At 41.4% G+C, this 19,747-nt stretch overlaps 1 protein-coding gene across 1 annotated transcript in view; it reads left to right on the top strand.

Moving 5' to 3' along the window:
• Positions 1-19,747, top strand: part of LOC128692160 (death-associated protein 1) — a 44,615-nt gene that overhangs the window by 19,262 nt on the left and 5,606 nt on the right. Inside the window, exon 2 of the mRNA XM_053781231.2 lies at positions 6,802-6,928. Coding sequence (XP_053637206.1) covers positions 6,802-6,928 — 127 coding nt within the window. The remainder of the gene's footprint in view (positions 1-6,801; positions 6,929-19,747) is intronic.

Raw genomic sequence — 19,747 nt, 5'->3', positions numbered from 1 at the left:
GAAGGAAGGCGGGGTAGGGGTCGGCCTAGGAAAGGTTGGAGGGAGGGAGTAAAGGAGGTTTTGTGTGCGAGGGGCTTGGACTTCCAGCAGGCATGCGTGAGCGTGTTTGATAGGAGTGAATGGAGACAAATGGTTTTTAATACTTGACGTGCTGTTGGAGTGTGAGCAAAGTAATATTTATGAAGGGATTCAGGGAAACCGGCAGGCCGGACTTGAGTCCTGGAGATGGGAAGTACAGTGCCTGCACTCTGAAGGAGGGGTGTTAATGTTGCAGTTTAAAAACTGTAGTGTAAAGTACCCTTCTGGCAAGACAGTGATGGAGTGAATGATGGTGAAAGTTTTTCTTTTTCGGGCCACCCTGCCTTGGTGGGAATCGGCCAGTGTGATAATAATAATAATAAAACATGTATATATCAGGTTTCTATGTTATATACCGTGGACCTCCGACTTACGATATTAATCCGTTCCTGAGAGCACATCGTAAGACGAAATTATCGTAAGTCGAATTAATTTTCCCAATAAGAAATAACAGAAATCAAATTAATCCGTTCAAGACATCCAAAAGTATGACATTTTTTTTTTACCACATGAAATATGCATTTTCCTACACAAAAAGGAGGATACATTCACAATATATATTGTGCATGTACTAGTGTACTAAATGAAGAATAAATGACACTTACCTTTATTGAAGATGTAGTGATGAGTGATGAGACGCTGTGTCCTGGGAGTGCCTTTTCCTCCTGAGTAATGTAGGTCCTGTTTGACATTTTCTTCCAGAACATGCCTTATCACACTGTGTATGCCACTATGATTCTTAAATCTCTCAAATCAACCTTTGCTGGCTTTAAATTCACCAGTATGAGCACTAGTTCCAGGCATTTTTTCCTGTTCACCTGGGTGTTAGTCGACTGGTGTGGGTCGCATCCTGGGGACAAGATTAACCCGTAAACGGTGCAAACATATATATATACGTTTTTTCAACATTTGAAAGTATGTAAAAAAAAGTAGATTTTTTTTGTTTTTACATTTGAAAATGTGTAAAAAAAAAATTTGATTTTTTTTTTTTTTTTTTTTTTTTTGAAAATATGTAGAAAAAAACGTAGATCTACTTTTGTAGCACTACACATGTGAACGTAGATCTGCTTGGACCGTTTACGGGTTAAGGACCCCAATGGAAACAAGTTAAACAGTCCTTGATGACACACTGACTTTCTTGGGTTATCCTTGATGGCTAGCCCTCTGGGGTTAATTGTTTCTCGGTATTCTCGATAAGCCACACCAATAAGTCTCTCCACATCTTTGAGTAGTACAACTGACCGTGGTGCAGCAGCAGCTGACGGTGCCACAGTAGCAGCAGCAGCAGCAGCTGACGGTGCCACAGTAGCAGCAGCAGCAGCAGCTGACGGTGCCACAGTAGCAGCAGCAGCAGCAGCAGCTGACCATGGTACGATAGTATTTCGATAGTATTTCTTGCCCTTTTTACCACAGAGTTGGCACTAGAAGCTTTCTTTGGGGCCCATGGTGGCTTATTTAGCAGTTACAAGCACTAAAAATACTGGAATAATACAAAATTTATTGAATGTAAAAAAAAAAATAAATGTATGCATGCAACTGTCTGCCCCAGCTTGTAAACAATGTCACACTAGCTCAGCTGAGGCGCTCAGGCCAGACTGACCAGACTGCAGCGTTTGGGATGAATGATGCAAGTCGAGTTTTTCAACGTAGGTCGGGGTCAAAGTTTTACGCTGACAAGCATTGCAAGTTGGTTTTAACGTAGGTTGAGGACATCATAAGTCGGGGGGTCCACTGTATATGTTTATTATGTCATATTAGATGAATTGTGATAGATAAATAAGCCGTAGAGTTGATATTAGTGTCATATTCCTGCCTCCTGAGAGCAGGAATACTGCTGGAACAGATTAATCGCATTTTAAATAATTTAAATGAAGAAAATTGACTTGGCATGCGAGCAGATCGGGATACGAGCAAGGTCATGGAAGGGATTAAACTCGTAAGCCAACATTCCACTGCATGTATAATAATAATGTACAGTGGTCCCTCAATAATCGTCCAGCCTGAAAGTCGTCCATTTCGGAAATAGTCCTGTTATTTCGTCTGAACATTGGCTCGCAAATGGTCCGTTAACTCGCTAATAGTCCTTCGTCCGGGACGCGTACTCACGTTCTGAGCCGCCTGGGCCTTCCCTTCCCAGCCAGTGTGCCATTGTTTACCAGTGAGCAACGGTCCCCTCACTTGCTCCAACGAAATACAGTGGACCCCCGGTTAACGATTTTAATCCGTGCAAGAGGGATAATTGTTATGCGAAATAATAGTTATGTGAATGAATTTTCCCCATAAGAAATAATGGAAATAAAATTAATCCGTGCAAGACACCCAAAAGTATGAAAAAAATTTTTTTTTACCACATGAAATGTTAATTTTAATACACACAAACTGAAAAAGGCATGCACACTTACATGACACTTACTTTTATTGAAGATCTGGTGATGATTGATGGGATGGGAGGAGGGGAGAGCATTATCTTCTTACTGTTTAGAAGGGGAATCCCCTTCCATTAGGACTTGAGGTAGCAAGTCCTTTTCTGGGGTTACTTCCCTTCTTCTTTTAATGCCACTAGGGCCAGCTTCAGAGTCACTGGACTTCTTTCGCACAAGATATCTGTCCATAGTGGCCTGTACCTCTCGTTCCTTTATGACTTGCCTAAAGTGTTTCACAACATTGTCAGTGTAATAATCACCAGCACGGCTTGCAATAGCTGTGTGAGGGTGATTTTCATCCATGAAGGTTTGCACTTCAAGCCACTTTGCACAGATTTCCTTAATCTTTGTAGTAGGCAACTTCTTCAATTTCTCTCTCCCCTCCTCTGAACCAGTTTCCCCAGGTCTGGCCTCTTGCTCTTGAAGTTGATCTATCAGCTCATCAGTGGTTAGTTCTTCATTGTCCTCCTCCACCAACTCTTCCACATCCTCCCCACTAACCTCCAACCCCAAGGACTTTCCCAATGCCACAATGGATTCCTCAACTGGCATAATCATCTCAGGGTTAGCCTCAAACCCTTCAAAATCCCTTTTGTCTACACATTCTGGCCACAGTTTCTTCCAAGCAGAGTTCAAGGTCCTCTTAGTCACTTCCTCCCAAGCCTTACCTATAAGGTTTACACAATTGAGGATATTAAAGTGATCTCTCCAAAACTCTCTTAGAGTCAGTTGAGTTTCTGAGGTCATTACAAAGCACCTTTCAAACAGAGCTTTTGTGTACAGTTTCTTGAAGTTGGAAATAACCTGCTGGTCCATGGGCTGCAGGAGAGGAGTGGTATTAGGAGGCAAAAACTTCACCTTAATGAAGCTCATGTCCCCATAAAGTCGCTCTGCCACGTCTGTAGGATGACCAGGGGCATTGTCTAACACCAGGAGGCACTTAAGTTCTAATTTCTTTTCAGTTAGGTAATCTTTCACATTGGGGGCAAATGCATGGTGTAACCAGTTATAGAAAAATTCCCTAGTGACCCATACCTTACTGTTTGCCCTCCACAGCACACACAAATTATCCTTGAGGACATTCTTTTGCCTGAACGCTCTGGGAGTTTCAGAGTGATACACTAATAAAGGCTTCACTTTGCAATCACCAGTAGCATTGGCACACATGAGAAGAGTAAGCCTGTCTTTCATAGGCTTATGTCCTGGGAGTGCCTTTTCCTCCTGAGTAATGTAGGTCCTGCTTGGCATTTTCTTCCAGAACAGGCCTTCATAATATTCCATTGATTTTAGTGCTTGCAAGTGCTAAATAAGCTACCATGGCTCCAAAGAAAGCTCCTTGTGCCAAGCCTTTGGTAAAGAAGGTGAGAAATACGATTGAATTTAAGAAAAACATCATTGAACAATATGATAGTGGTATACGTGTGGGCGAACTGGCCAGGATGTATAACAAATCCCGTACAACCATATCTTCCATCATAGCCAAGAAAAAGGAAATCAAGGATGCTGTTGTTGCAAAGGGGGTAAATGTGCTGACAAAAATGAGATCACCAGTACTCGAAGATGTTGAGAAGTTATTATTGGTGTGGATAAACGAGAAACAATTAGCAGGAGATAGTCTTATGACGTCACTTATTTGTGAAAAGGCTAGGCAGTTGCATGACGATTTGGTAAAGAAATTGCCTGCAACTAGTGGTGATGTGAGTGAATTTAAGGCCAGCAAAGGCTGGTTTGAGAGATTTAAGAAGCATACTGGCATACACTGTGGTAAGGCATGGTGAGGCTGCCAGTTCTGACAACAAAGCGGCTGAAAAATATGTGCAGGAATTCAAGGAGTACATAGAGACTGAAGGACTGAAACCTGAACAAGTGTTCAATTGTGACGAAACAGGCCTCTTTTGGAAGAAAATGCCAAAGAGGACCTACATTACTTAGGAAGAAAAGGCACTGCCAGGACACAAGCCTATGAAAGACAGGCTGATGCTAATGTTCTGTGCTAATGCTAGTGGGGATTTCAAAGTGAAGCCGTTACTAGTGTACCATTCTCAAAATCCCAGTGTGTTCAAGAAAAACAATGTTATGAAGAGTAAATTGTGTGTGTTTTGGAGATCTAATAGTAAGGCATGGGTCACAAGGGACATTTTCGTCGAGTGGTTCAATGAAGTGTTTGGCCCTAGTGTGAAGAATTACCTCCTGGAAAAGAAATTGGATCTCAAGTGCCTCCTAGTAATGGACAATGCACCTGCACATCCTCCAAACTCGGATGACCTAATTCTGAAGGAGTTTGGGTTCATCACAGTAAAGTTCTTGCCCCCGAATACCACTCCTCTCCTCCAGCCCATGGACCAGCAAGTCATTTCAAACTTTAAAAATCTCTACACCAAAGCAATGTTTGAAAGGTGCTTTGATGTGACCTCAGACACTCGCATGACCCTAAGAGATTTTTGGAAAGAACATAACATAAGAATGGAGGAACACTGCAGAAGGCCTACTGGCAGGTCCTTCAGTATTCTCCATTGCGTAAGCCTTATAGGTAAGGCTTGGGAGGGAGTGACTACCAGGACTTGGAACTCTGCTTGGAGAAAATTGTGGCCAGATTATGTCCACAGGAGGGATTTTGAAGGGTTTGAGGAAGCCCATGATGAGCCTATGTCAGTTGTGAACTCTGTTGTCACACTGGGGAGTTCCATGGGGTTGGATGTGAGTTTGGAGGATGTGGAAGAGTTGGTGGAGGACCACAACGAAGAGCTAACCACTGAGGAACTGCAAGAGCTTCAGCAGGTAGAGCAACAGATCGCAGCTCAGAATCTTGCTGCAGAGGAGGAGGAAGAGAGATGGAAGAAGGTGCCTTCTTCAGAAATTAAGGAGATTTTTGAAATGTGGGGTAGGATGGAAAGATTTATGGAGAAACATCACCCAGAGAAGGATGTTGCAAGCCATATCGGCAACTTGTACAGTGACAGAGTCTTGGCCCATTTTAGGGAAGTTTTAAAGAGACGCCAGAAACAGAGCTCTCTGGACAGTTTTTTTGCGAGACAGGACTCCAGTGACTCTCAAGTTGTTCCTAGTGGCATTAAGAAACAGAGAAGAGAAGTAACCCCAGAAAAGCAATTGATATCCGAGGTGTTGATGGAAGGGGATTCCCCTTCCAAACAGTAAATAATCCAATCTGTCTCCTTCTCCAGTCCTCCATACACAAAGAAGAATTGCCAATAAAGGTAAGTGTTATTCTGTTAATGTTTAATTCATCATGTGCCACTGTATTGTTTATGTACTACATCTATATTTCATGTAAAAAAAATTTTTGTTTTAATACTTCTGGGTGTCAGGAACGGATTAATTGCATTTACATTATTTCTTATGGGGAAAATTGATTCGAAGATCGTCTATTTTGATAATAGTTCCACTTCCAGGAACGGATTATGGATGAATATTGAGGGACCACTGTACTATAATAATTATAATACATGTAATAGATGGCTTCGAAAGGCCGTCACGAGATTGCAGCGAATGCCACAACAATGCGGGAGTGGTTATGGCCACCTCCACATGTCACATAATGACATATTTTATTCATTCTAGCATATACGTATATCAGGTTTCTATGTTATTCATATTGTTCATTATGTCATATTAGATCAGTTGTGATAGATGAATAAGCTGTAGAGTTGATATTAGCATTATATTGAAGTGTATTTTTCCTGCCTCTGAGAGCAGGAATTCCGCTGGAACGGATTAATGGCTTTTCAGTTAATTTAGATGAGGGAAATTGACTCAGCATATGAACAAATCAGGATACAAACAAGGTCACGGAACGGATTACGTTCGTAAGCTGAGGTTCCACTGTACTTGTCCCCCCACTTCTTTAACATGGTCACATAAGCCTGCTGGAAACTCAGGTGCCTAGTGCTCAAAACCTCAGTCTTCTCCCTCCAACCCTTCTTGGGATGACCTCTACCCCTCCTTCCTTCCTTCTGATTCATACATCCTCTTGGTCATCCTATTCTGCTTCGTCCTTTTTAGATACCCAGATCACCTCAACAACCAGAAAGCATCTTAAAAAAAATCTGAAAAGTGCTTTCCAACATTCAGAACGTATAATCTCTAAAATTGTAAATGTGTAAATTTTAATTACTGTAGAATACAGTAAATCTAATTTAATTATTTTTCAATACAAATGCACTAGTCATAGTATTCTAAAATATCTAATGTAGACATATCCTCAGATATGCATTATTCAGAACAGGATAAAATATTGTACAAGTAATCCGACTTCAGTTTTTCACAAATATTTTTTATACAGTGAAGGTTGGAGGAGTACGCATTCCTCACCGCAGGAGGAGTGCAGAAGATAAAGAAGGAACCCCACCTAAACCAAGAAAGGATAGTGAAAACGAGGATGATGATGAAGAGCAAGTTATTGCAAAAAGGTTTGTATAGCGTGTTCATAATTGAAATTGTTTTAAAAAATGGTGCACTAAATTCTGTATTAGTGTTGTGCAATATCATTTGATGCTCTTGGTATAAAATTGAGGATTTTAATGTTTTTTGGTTCCGTTTGTTTGACAAATTTGTCTGATTCTGATTTCTATTCACTTGTTCCTTCAAATATTTTTAATGTGAACCGAGTAGGTATATTGAATTTCATAAGTAATGCTATATGTTTAACCCCTTGACTGTTTCGGTCATATACAGTGGACCCCCGACATTCGATGGCATCGACATTCGATAAATCCGACATTCGATGCATTTTAACCCTTTGACTGTCGCAACCCCCAATCCTGAGGTGTCTCCTGGTGTCGCAAAATTTAAAAAAAAAATTATTTTTTTCTTATGAAATGATAGAGAATTTTTTCCTGATTGTAATGACCCCAAAAAAAACGAAATTTGATGGAAAACTGACGGAATTATGCTCTCGCGAAGTTAGCGACCTCGGCACTGTTTACAAATCGGCGATTTCGCCCACTTTGAGTCCTATTTTCGGCTAATTCCATTGTTTCAGTCGCCCAAACTCATAGCTATTTCTTTAGAACGTCATTTTTTCTATCGATTGAGTACAAGAAACTGCCCATTTACAGATTTCAACTACCTAATAATCTGGTCAGAAATTTGCAATTTGGCCAATTTCATGAAAACTAAAAAATATGACAATTTCAAAATAAGGTCCAGAATGAACAATGCAGATATTCTTGGCTCTGAAATAACATTTTCTTTGCTCATCAGTCATGTCTCCAGGCCCCTCTGATATTACTCTTGCTTTCTATTTTGAATTTTTATTCAAACAAAAAATAGAAGACTTACTATTATGCAGACTACTGCAATACTGTAATAATTGTATAAATAACATCAATCCATTCATGACTGCATATTAGAATGGCTAGTTGGATATTTATTGGACAATGGCATCATTTGTTTACTTTTGAACATTGGCAAAAATCAAACATTTCCCCTACTTTGAGCTCCATTTCTAGGTTCTTTTTATAGTAAAATCAATCAAAATCACCTCTATTTCTATAATATGTTTTCCATTCTATCAAATGAGACCAAGAAAACGAGAGTACAACCATAAATACTATATGAAAATAGACCACAAAGTTGGCATTTTAATTAAAAAAAAACGGTCGGAGTTTTTTTTTTCTCATTATGCACTGCGTGCTCCAGGATTTTTTTTATATTGTGCACACTGACCACACAGACCCATTCTCTCACATGTGGGCCTACCAGCTTTCTCCTGCTTGATTTGAAGCCGCTAGAATTTATGAGCATATATACGTCAAACAAGGTACCTCGTAAGACGTATATATACGGCCACGACAGTCAAAGGGTTAATGCAAAAAATTCGCCTCGACATTCGATGGAAAACCCGACATTCGATGCGATTTGTCTCAGTTTCGTATGAGACGTGTCCACATGTGGCCTGAACTGCACCGTGTGCGCCAGTGTTTACAAGCCATCCAGTGTGCGCGCATCTAAGGATACATTCGGTACATTCCATATTATCACTCTTTTTGGTGCTTGTTTCTGCAAAATAAGTAACCATGGGCTCCAAGAAAGCTTCTAGTGCCAAGCCTTAGAGAAAAAAGGTGCTAATGACTATTGAAATGAAGAAAGAGATAATTGCAAAGTACGAAAGTGGAGTGTGTGTGTTGGAGCTGGCCAGGTTGTATAGTAAACTCCAATCAACCATCTCTACTATATGAGCAGGAAAACGGCAATCAAGGAAGCTGTTGTTGCAAGAGAGGCAACTTTGCTTTCGAAACAGAGATTGCTAGTGTTAGATGCTGAGAGACTGTTATTGGTGTGGATAAATGAAAAACAGATAGCAGGAGATTGCATCTCTCAAGCGATCATTTGTGAAAAGGCTAGGCAGTTGCATGATGATTTGGTAAAGAAATTGCCTGCAACTAGTGCTGATGTGAGTGACTTTAAGGCCAGCAAAGGTTAGTTTGAAAGATTTAAGAATCGTAGTGGCATACATAGTGTGATAAGGCATGGTGAGGCTGCCAGTTCGGACCACAAAGCGGCTGACAAATATGTGCATGAATTCAAGGAGTACATAGAGGCTGAAGGATTGAAACCTGAACAAGTGTTTAACTGTGATGAAACAGGCCTGTTTTGGAAGAAATTGCCAAGCAGGACCTACATTACTCAGGAGGAAAAGGCACTCCCAGGACATAAGCCTATGAAAGACAGGCTTACTCTGTTAATGTGTGCCAATGCTAGTGGTGATTGCAAAGTGAAGCCTTTATTGGTGTATCACTCTGAAACTCCCAGAGTGTTCAGGCAAAAGAATGTCCTCAAGGCTAATTTGTGTGTGCTGTGGAGGGCAAACAGTAAGGCATGGGTCACTAGGGACTTTTTCTATGACTGGTTACACCAAGCATTTGCCCCCAATGTGAAAAATTACCTAACTGAAAAGAAATTAGACCTCAAGTGCCTCCTGGTATTAGACAATGCCCCTGGTCATCCTTCAGACGTGGCAGAGCGACTTTCTGCGGACATGAGCTTCATTAAGGTGAAGTTTTTGCAGCCCATGGACCAGCAGGTCATCTCCAACTTCAGGGAACTGTACACAAATGCTATGTTTCAAAAGTGCTTTGTAGTGACCACAGAAACTCAGCTGACTCTAAAAGAGTTTTGGAAGGATCGCTTTAATATCCTCAGTTGTATAAACCTTATAGGTAAGGCTTGGGAGGAAGTGACTAAGAGGACCTTGAACTCTGCTTGGAAGAAACTGTGGCCAGAATGTTTAGACAAAAGGGATTTTGAAGGGTTTGAGGCTAACCCTGAGAATCCTATGCCAGTTGAGGAATCCATTGTCGCATTGGGGAAGTCCTTGGGGTTGAAGGTTAGTGGGGAGGATGTGGAAGAGTTGGTGGAGGAGGACAATGACGAACTAACCACTGATGAGCTGCTAGATTATCTTCAACAGCAAGAGGCCAGACCTGAGGAAACTGCTTCAGAGGAGGGGATACTTCAAAGATTAAGGAAATGTGTGCAAAGTGGCTTGAAGTGCAAATCTTTTTTGATGAAAATTACCCTGACACAGCTACTGCAAGCCGTGTTGGCAACTTACACACTGACAATGTTGTGAACCACTTTAGGAAAAAGTCATAAAGGAGCAAGAGGTACAGGCCTCTATGGACAGATATGTTGTGTGACAGAAGTCCAGTGACTCTCAAGCTGGTCCTAGTGGCATTAAAAGAAGGGAAGTAACCCTGGAAAAGGACTTGCTACCTCAAGTCCTAATGGAAGGGGATTACCCTTCTAAACAGTAACAACCTTGACACACTCCCCTCCTCCCATCCCATCAATCATCACCAGATCTTCATTAAAGGTAAGTGTCAGTTATTCTATTGTTATTAATGTATTGTTATTGCTGTTATTGTAATTATTTTATTGCATTAAACTTAATACAGTGGTCCCTCGTTTTTCGTAATTAATCCATTCCTGGAGCCGTTACCATAAACGAAATTTACGATTTACGAATCAATTTTCCACATAAGAAATAATGTAAATACAATTAATCCGTTCCTGACACCCAGAAGTATTAAAACAAAAAAATTTTTAACATGAAATATACATGTAGTACATATACAATACAATGGGAAATGATGAATGAAACATTAACAGCATAACACTTACCTTTATTGGAGATTCTTCTTAGTGTATGGGAGACTGGAGGAGGAGAGAGAGTGGATTGTTTATAGTTTGGAAGGGGAATCCCCTTCCATCAACACCTCAGGTACCATTTGCTTTTCTGGGGCTGCTTCTCTTCTCTGTTTCTTAATGCCACTAGGACCACCTTGAGAGTCACTGGAGTCCTGTCTCACAAAATAACTGTGGAGAGAGCTCTGTTTCTGGCGCCTCTTTAACACTTCCCTAAAATGGCCCAAGACTTTGTCACTGTACATGTTGCCAACCTGGCTTGCAACAACCTTGTTAGGGTGATGTTTCTCCATAAAGCTTTCCATCTTACCCCACATAGTAAAAAAATCTTTAATTTCTGAAGGCACCTTCTTCCATCTCTCTTCCTCCTCTGCAGCAAGATTCTGAGATGCAATGTGTTGCTCTTCCTGCTGAAGCTCTTGCAGCTCCTCAGTGGTGAGCTCTTCATTGTGGTCTTCCACCAATTCTTCCACATCCTCCAAACTCACATCCAACCCCATGGAACTCCCCAGTGCTGCAATTGATTTTACAACAGACATAGGCTCATTAGGGTCAGTCCCAAATCCTTCAAAATCCCTCTTGTCGATACAATCTGGCCACAATTTTCTCCAGGCAGAGTTCAAAGTCCTGGTAGCCACTCCCTCCCAAGCCATACCTATAAGGGTTATGCAGTGGAGGATGCTGAAGTGTTCTCTCCAAAATTCCCTTAGGGCCAAGTGAGTGTCTGTGGTCACAGTCAAGCACCTGTGAAACATTGCTTTTGTGTAGATTTTTTTTAAAGTTTGCAATAACCTGCTGGTCCATGGATTGGAGGAGAGGAGTGGTATTCGGGGGCAAGAACTTTACTGTGATGAACCCAAACTCCTTCAGAATTAGGTCACCCAAGTTTGGAGGATGAGCAGGTGCATTGTCCATTACTAGCAGACACTTGAGATCCAATTTCTTTTCCAGGAGATACTCCTTCACACTAGGGCCAAACACTTCATTGAACCACTCGACGAAAATTTCCCTCATGACCCATGCCTTACTATTAGATTTCCAAAACACACACAATTTACTCTTCATAACATTGTTTTTCCTGAACACACTGGGATTTTCAGAATGGTACACTAGTAATGGCTTCACTTTGAAATCCCCACTAGCATTAGCACAGAACATTAGCGTCAGCCTGTCTTTCATAGGCTTGTGTCCTGGCATTGCCTTTTCCTCTTGTGTAATGAAGGTCCTCTTTGGCATTTTCTTCCAAAAGAGGCCTGTTTGAATTCATGCACATATTTTTCAGCTGCCTTGTGGTCCGAACTGGCAGCCTCACCATGCCTTACCACACTGTGTATGCCAGTACGGTTCTTAAATCTCTCAAACCAGCCTTTGCTGGCCTTAAATTCACTCACATCACCACTTTTTGCAGGCAATTTCTTTACCAAATCTTCATGCAACTGCCTAGCCTTTTCACAAATAATCGAAGTCATAAGAGTATCTCCTGCTAATTGTTTCTCATTTATCCACACCAATAATAACTTCTCAACCTCTTCCAGTACTGGTGATCTCATTTTTGTCAGCATAGTTACTCGCTTTGCAACAACAGCATCCTTTATTTCCTTTTTCTTGGCCACTATGGAACATAAGGTTGTGTAGGGTTTCTTATACATCCTGGACAGTTCGGCCACACTTGTACCACTTTCATATTGTTCAATGATGGTTTTCTTAAATTCAATCGTATTTCTCACCTTCTTTACCACAGGCTTGTCACTAGGAGCTTTCTTTGGAGCCATTGTAGCTTATTTAGTACTTGCAAGCACTAAAATAAATGGAATATTATGAAATATTTCGCTGGAGCACGTGAGGGGACCTTCGTTGGTAAACAATGCCAGACTGGCTGCCGCCCCGGCTCACGCCATGGGTACGCGTCCCAGACGAACTACGACTCGCGAGTCAACCTATGAAAAGCGAGTCCATGTTTATACGAAAATACCCCTGTGATTGGCAAAATTTACGATTGCCGGGAACTACGAAAAGCGGGGGACCACTGTATTTCATGTGGTAAAATTTTTTTTTTTCATACTTTTGGGTGTCTTGCACGGATTAATTTGATTTCCATTATTTCTTATGGGGAAAATTTAATTCGACTTTTGATATTTTCGACATTCGATAGCTCTTAGGAACGGATTAGTATCGAATGTCGAGGGTCCACTGTATATACGTCTTTTACGAGCCACTGTTTGACGTATCTATACGCATAAATTCTAGCGGCTTCAAATCAAGCAGGAGAGGGCTGGTAGGCCAACATGAGAGAGAATGGGTCCGAGTGGTGGGTGTGCACCCTGTGAAAAAAATCAGGGACTCAGTGGTGCATTGTGGGAATGATATCTTGGTAGTCCATTTTCACCATGCCTCGCGGTAAGAAGTATCTCACTCCTTGGCGGATTGGAGGTCTTTTATTCCCAAGTGATATCTCTAACAGCGATGGAAGTGTCAGTGAAAGTGAATTCCATGGTTTTAATGGGGTGTGACAGAAAATAGTATCCAGGATAACGTAATTAGTGATAAAAACCCAGATGACCCACGACCTTCCACCTCTGGTGCTGGGCTGGCTCGTTCACGTTCACCTGTACCAGGATGAAAGAGGAAACTATTTGCCCGTGTACAAGACTCAGATGTGAGTAGTGAAAGTGATAGTGATTTCAAAGCTATTGAAAGCAGTTCTAGTTGCAACAGTGAGGGTGAATATTCCCCAGTAAAGCGGCAGTATATACGATGTAGCATGCGTTCTGGTAGTGTGTCATATGCTGTTCCAAGGGTAAGGAGTAAATCTCAGGGCACATCCTGTGGCCCTACACCACGAACTGATAGTGAAGATGACGATATTGTTATGATGGGTATGAATGATGTGAGTGAGGCAGCAGGTGGTGGTGGTGATAGTGATGGTGGCATTAGTCATGTGGCACCAGCAGTGGGCCACGCTATTACCGACGCTGCTGACTCTGCACAACCACAACCAGCCTTACCCAACCCCACACTCCCACAGCATCCACAACCACATTTCAATATCCAGAATCAACCAGCTGACCGCATCTGGGATTGGCAGCAAGGTGACGAGTTTGTTCCAAGTCCCCATGACTTTGATGAAACACAGTGGAATACGGCCATCATGTACACTTTGGAACAATGCCACTGAACTGGAATGCTTTCAGTTGTTCTTTGATGAACCCCTGATGGACTTTATTGTAAGGGAAAGCAATACATACTTTGAGTACACCATGGCAAACAATTCTTTAGCCAAGATCACGCCTACACTAGGGGAAGGGCACAACTGTGGCAGAGATGTGTCTGTTCTTTGCCACAGTAATGCTTATGCCACATGTGTATAAGCAGTGTCAACACATACTGGTTGACAGACTACCTGATTTCAACCCCAGCTTTCAGTGACATTATACCAGTGAATAGATTTGTGCTACTGTTACATATGCTACACTTTTCAGACAGAACCAGACCTGACAGAAGCAACAAGTTATATAAGATCAGAAATTTGTTTATGTACCTGAAACAAAAGTGCTGTATGTATTTTTATCCCTTCAGGAAGCTTGTTATTGATGAGTCTTTGATTTTGTTCAAAGGAAGACTCTCATTCAAGCAATACATACCAAGCAAGAGGAAATGCTTTGGTATAAAGTTATTTGTACTGTGTGATTTCAAAAGTGGTCTGGTTTTGGATATAATTGTGTACACTGGCAGTAAAACATTGCAAGATACCAGGAAGTTACTGGGTATCTCTGGTGATGTGGTTAGAACAATGATGGAACCATATCTTGGTAAGGGGCATATTTTATATACTGACAACTGGTACACAAGCCCTTTACTCAGTGATTTCTTGCGAGTGAACATGACAGATGTGTGTGGCACGGTGTGTGGAAATCATAAGCATATGCCTAGGTTCGACCCTGGCACTCGTAGAGGTGAGGTGCAGGTGTTTGCTGCCAATGACATCATGGCATTTCGGTGGCATGACAAACGTGATGTCACACTGTTGACATCAGTTCACCAACACGAAATGATAAACACTGGCAAGCAGAATCGAGAGACCAATGAACCCACTGTACAACCTGCAGCTGTGATGGATTACAACCTCAATATGCACTTAGTGGACAAATGTGACATGCAGATTGGGTTTGCTGATTGTGTTTGCAAGAGTTATAAGTGGTACATAAAACTCTTTCCATCTTCTTTGACATTTCCATGCTGAATGCTTATAATATGTATAAGTTGAAGACCAACAACAAACCCACATATTCAAATTCAAAGTTTATTCTCTATAAGGATTACAATGCTGAGTTTACAGAATTTGGTTATTGTGTGGTTTGCATGTAGTAAAATAATAATTACAGAGTGTACCACTAGAACACCTAGCATGGCTAGGCATTTCGGGCAGACTTAGATTAAATCTTAAGTTTAAAATATTACAAAATTATGAGGTAAGTTGGTATTATGGCTAAGTGACTAAATACTAGTTTGTGAGTTTAGCAATGTGAATGCTTTTGTTTTGGCACTATACATAGTTTCAGTATTGGAGTATCACAGGCCAACTTATGACTAGTTAAGATTCATTATTTTGAGATTGAGATTGATATTTCTGTTTATGGTCAAATGGGTGAGTGAGTGTAAGTGTGAACCACCAGGTAGTATTCGTGTAATTAGTTGACAGGGTGTATCAGGGAGATAAGATGTTTTCTGATGGTAGTTTTGAAGGTGATGAATGTGTCTGCAGTTTTAGCATTTTCAGGTAGGGTGTTCCAGATTTTAGGGCCTTTGACATACATTGAATTTTTGTAAAGGTTTAGTCGGACACGGGGAATGTCATAGAGATTTGTGTCTGGTGTTGTGCCTGTGGGTTCTGTCACAACTATCAAGAAAGCATTTTAGGTCAAGGTTAATATTGGAATTTAAGGTCCTGTAGATGTAGATTGCACAGTAGTAAGTGTGGATGTACTGAACAGGGAGTAAGTTTAGATCTATGAAGAGTGGGGGTGGGGTGTTGCCAGGGATGGGATTTATTGATTATTCTTACTGCGGCTTTTTATTGGGTTATTATTGGCTTTAGGTGTGTTGCTGCAGTTGAACCCCAAGCACAGATAGCATAGGTGAGGTATGGATATATAAATGAATGGTATAGTGTGAGAAGGGCAGTTTGCGGCACGTAGTATCTTATCTTGGAGAGGATCCCAACCGTTTTGGATACTTTTTTTGGTTATGTGTTGGATATGGGTGCTTAAGTTCAGGTTGTTGTCGAGGTATAGGCCTAGGAATTTGCCCTCATTATGCCTGGCAGTTAGAGTGTTGTCGATCTTAATGTTAATTTGCGCATCTCCTGCTCTGCTACCAAACATAATGTAGTAGGCTTTGTCAGTGTTAAGTGTAAGTTTATTGGCTGTCATCCAAGTCGATATTTTGATCAGCTCCTCATTAACAATGGTGTTGAGGGTGGCAAGATTAGGGTGAGAGATGACATAAGTCGTGTCGTCAGCAAAGAGAATGGGGTTCAGGTGTTGAGATACGTTTGGAAGATCATTGATGTATATGAGGAAGAGCAGGGGACCAAGGACACTTCCCTGCAGAACTCCAGTATCAAGTGGCTGTGTTGTTGATGCTGTGTCTTTAATGGTGACATACTGATACCTATTAGTAAGGTAAGATTTGAAATATGCAAGCGCATGGCCTCTTATACCATAATGGTCAAGTTTGTGGAGTAGGATGCTGTGGTCTACTGTGTCAAAAGCTTTTCTTAGGTCAATAAAAATTCCTAGTGGATATTCCTTATTTTCCAATGCTGTGTAAAGCAGATCTAGCATTTTTATGATTGCATCGTTAGTGCTTTTATTTTTCCTGAATCCAAATTGGCAGGGGTTGAGTATGTTTTGTGCCGTTATAAATGAATATAGTCTCCTGTGCACGAGTTTCTCGAAGATTTTGGATAGCAATGGTAAGTTTGATATTGGCCTATAGTTGTTTAAATCTGTAGGGTCACCACCTTTATGTATTGGTGTAACCCTTGCCGTCTTGAGTAGTTTCGGGAAGGTGCTAGTTTCTAGTGACTTGTTAAAAAGTAATGAGATAGCATGCGAGAGGACATGGGCCGCTCTCTTGTACAATAATGGTGGGACACGAGACAGATTCCCTGAGTTATTTTTAAGTGACTTTATAATCTCGGTGACTTCCGTGGGCTCAGTTGGAGCAAGATAGAAGGAATTTGGGAAATTCCCATCTAGGTAGTCCCCGGCATGGGCATTGGTACGTGGGATTTTATTGGCGAGATTAGAACCTATGGTTGAGAAGAAGTCGTTTATCTTGTTAGCTGTGTCATTGGGATGCAGTGGTGTTTCATTAGGTTTAGTTAGGACAATATTCTTGGTTTTTTTCAGTTTGTGGGTCCCTAGAATCTGAGAGTGTTTTCCAGGTCTTTTTTATATCTCCTCTTGTGTCAGTGAATCTACTGTAGTATTGTTGTTTGGCTTTCTTTATTACTTTGGTGAGGACTGATGAAGAGTGTTTAAGAATATCTTTGTGTATTAAGCCCTGTCTATATTGCTTTTCATATTGGTGTTTCTTATCAATGGATTTCAGAATGGTGCTGGTTAGCCAAGGGCAACCAAGCCATTTGTTTGTGATCTGTTTCGTTTTTATAGGACAATGTTTGGTGAATTTTGTTTGTCAGTCATCAGACAAGTAATATTCTTCTCTCCCAAACTCTCTACTCCTGGGAACTCTTCTGTCCTCTGCCTTCCCTACATTTCCGGTCTTTCTAATCTCAACAATTCTCTCCGTCCCTTAGACATCAAACTTACTTTCCGCCAGACTAACACTCTTCGCACTAATCTCGTTCATACCTCTCCTCCCTCTACAGATGTTCCTGGTGTCTACTCTATTTCTTGTTCCTCCTGTCCTCTTCAATACTTTGGAGAAACTGGTCGATCTCTTTCTGACAGACTTAGGGAACACAAAAATAGTGTTAGGCTAGCCGACACTAACAATGCTCTCTTCTGTCACGTCAGAGATCACAGCCATCCTATTGGCTGGTCTTCCACTAAAGCTGTCTTCCCTACTTCCAACTCTAACAGTCGCTGTTTAGTTGAATCCTCTCTAATACACAACTTTCCTTGTATGAATCTTAGTCCTGGCTTCGTCTCTGTAGATGCCTTCCTCTCCCACTACATTGTAAAATGCTCCAAACTTCAGAACACCCGTGACTTAACCTGATTCCTCATTTTTTCTTCTTCTCCCTCTTCCCCTTTCCTCTTTCCTTTTTTCTCCTCTGGGTTGTCTTTCTTCTGTCTCACATTTCTGTTCCTTCATTATTTATTTTTTCACTTTCCCTTTCCCCCCACCTCTGTGCACTTGCTCTCCCTCTGTGGGCACCTAGCTCCCTTGCAGTGCTCCCCTTTCCTTGTATTTGACTGGCTGCTCCTCCTTAATTCCCCACTGCTACTACTACTACTATGATGACCTCCTCCTGCTGCTGCTGCTGCTGCTGCTGCTGCTGCTGCTGCTTTTGCTGCTGCTGCTTTTGCTGCTGCTGCTTTTGCTGCTGCTGCTGCTTTTGCTGCTGCTGCTGCTTTTGCTGCTGCTGCTGCTTTTGCTGCTGCTGCTGCTTTTGCTGCTGCTGCTGCTTTTGCTGCTGCTGCTGCTTTTGCTGCTGCTGCTGCTTTTGCTGCTGCTGCTGCTGCTTTTGCTGCTGCTGCTTTTGCTGCTGCTGCTTTTGCTGCTGCTGCTGCTGCTTTTGCTGCTGCTTTTGCTGCTGCTGCTGCTGCTTCTTCTTCTGCTTCTTCTTCTTCTGCTTCTTCTTCTTCTGCTTCTTCTTCTTCTGCTTCTTCTTCTTCTGCTTCTTCTTCTTCTGCTTCTTCTTCTTCTGCTTCTTCTTCTTCTGCTTCTTCTTCTTCTGCTTCTTCTTCTTCTGCTTCTTCTTCTTCTGCTTCTTCTTCTGCTTCTTCTTCTTCTGCTTCTTCTTCTTCTTCTTCTTCTGCTTCTTCTGCTTCTGCTTCTTCTGCTTCTTCTGCTTCTTCTGCTTCTGCTTCTGCTTCTTCTGCTTCTGCTGCTTCTGCTTCTTCTTCTTCTTCTGCTTCTTCTTCTGCTTCTGCTTCTTCTGCTTCTTCTTCTGCTTCTGCTTCTTCTGCTTCTTCTTCTTCTTCTGCTTCTGCTTCTTCTGCTTCTGCTTCTGCTTCTTCTGCTGCTTCTTCTGCTGCTTCTCCTTCTCCTTTCTCTCTCTCTCTCTCTCTCTCTCTATATATATATATATACACACACATACACACACCCGTCCTGCTCCACTTCTGGTTAGTGTGACTTTGTGAATGGTCCAAGTCGGATCGAAATGTCCATTGTCATAAGCTCCTCTCTTCTATGTGCGGGTTATTTGTGTATCGTTCCAGTCACGGTATTGTGCCTTTTTTGTTATTTATACCAGGGAACAACACTTGCAATAGACCAGTGCCCACGAAATTATCAACACATGCCCTTTCTGAGGCCTGGTGATCACTACCCCATACCACTGCCTGCTACTGCTCTCAAGAAAAATGCTCAGAAGAGGTGTTTTGTCTGTGGACATACCACAAAACACCCACAAAAACGCAGAGACACTCGTTTTATGCGTGAGGAGTGTAAAATAGCATTGTGCTTATACCCATGTTTTAAAGAATTCCACAAGCTTCATCAGTTCTAGAAAAGTGTCCAGTGATTGTATATATGTATATAGTATATTATAGAACAATCGTAATAATTTTTTTTTATATTGTTTGTGTAAACAAGTTTTGTAAACATGATCCTAGTGTTTTTGCTATAATTGTGTTACATTCAACAAGTGTATATATGAACATTGCACCATACTTTAGTCTCACAGGCCACAAAAGTTATGTGAAAAAATAAAACAGTGAAAAAAACAAAAAAACTTCAAATAAAAGTAAACCAAAGTTTACCGGGTGAGCGGCAGTTGCCGCTGTTGCCATACGCGGTTCATTTTCTGCAAATTTCACATCTCTGTATCTCGGTAAGTACTGATGGCAAAAATTTTTTTTTTTTTGGACTAAAACAATCAG

The sequence above is a fragment of the Cherax quadricarinatus genome, chromosome 15 (genome assembly GCF_038502225.1).
Source record: "Cherax quadricarinatus isolate ZL_2023a chromosome 15, ASM3850222v1, whole genome shotgun sequence".
NCBI classification, from domain to species: Eukaryota; Metazoa; Arthropoda; class Malacostraca; order Decapoda; family Parastacidae; genus Cherax; species Cherax quadricarinatus.
Note: the sequence above shows the minus strand (reverse complement) of the source record. Positions and strands in the feature narration are given on the sequence as shown.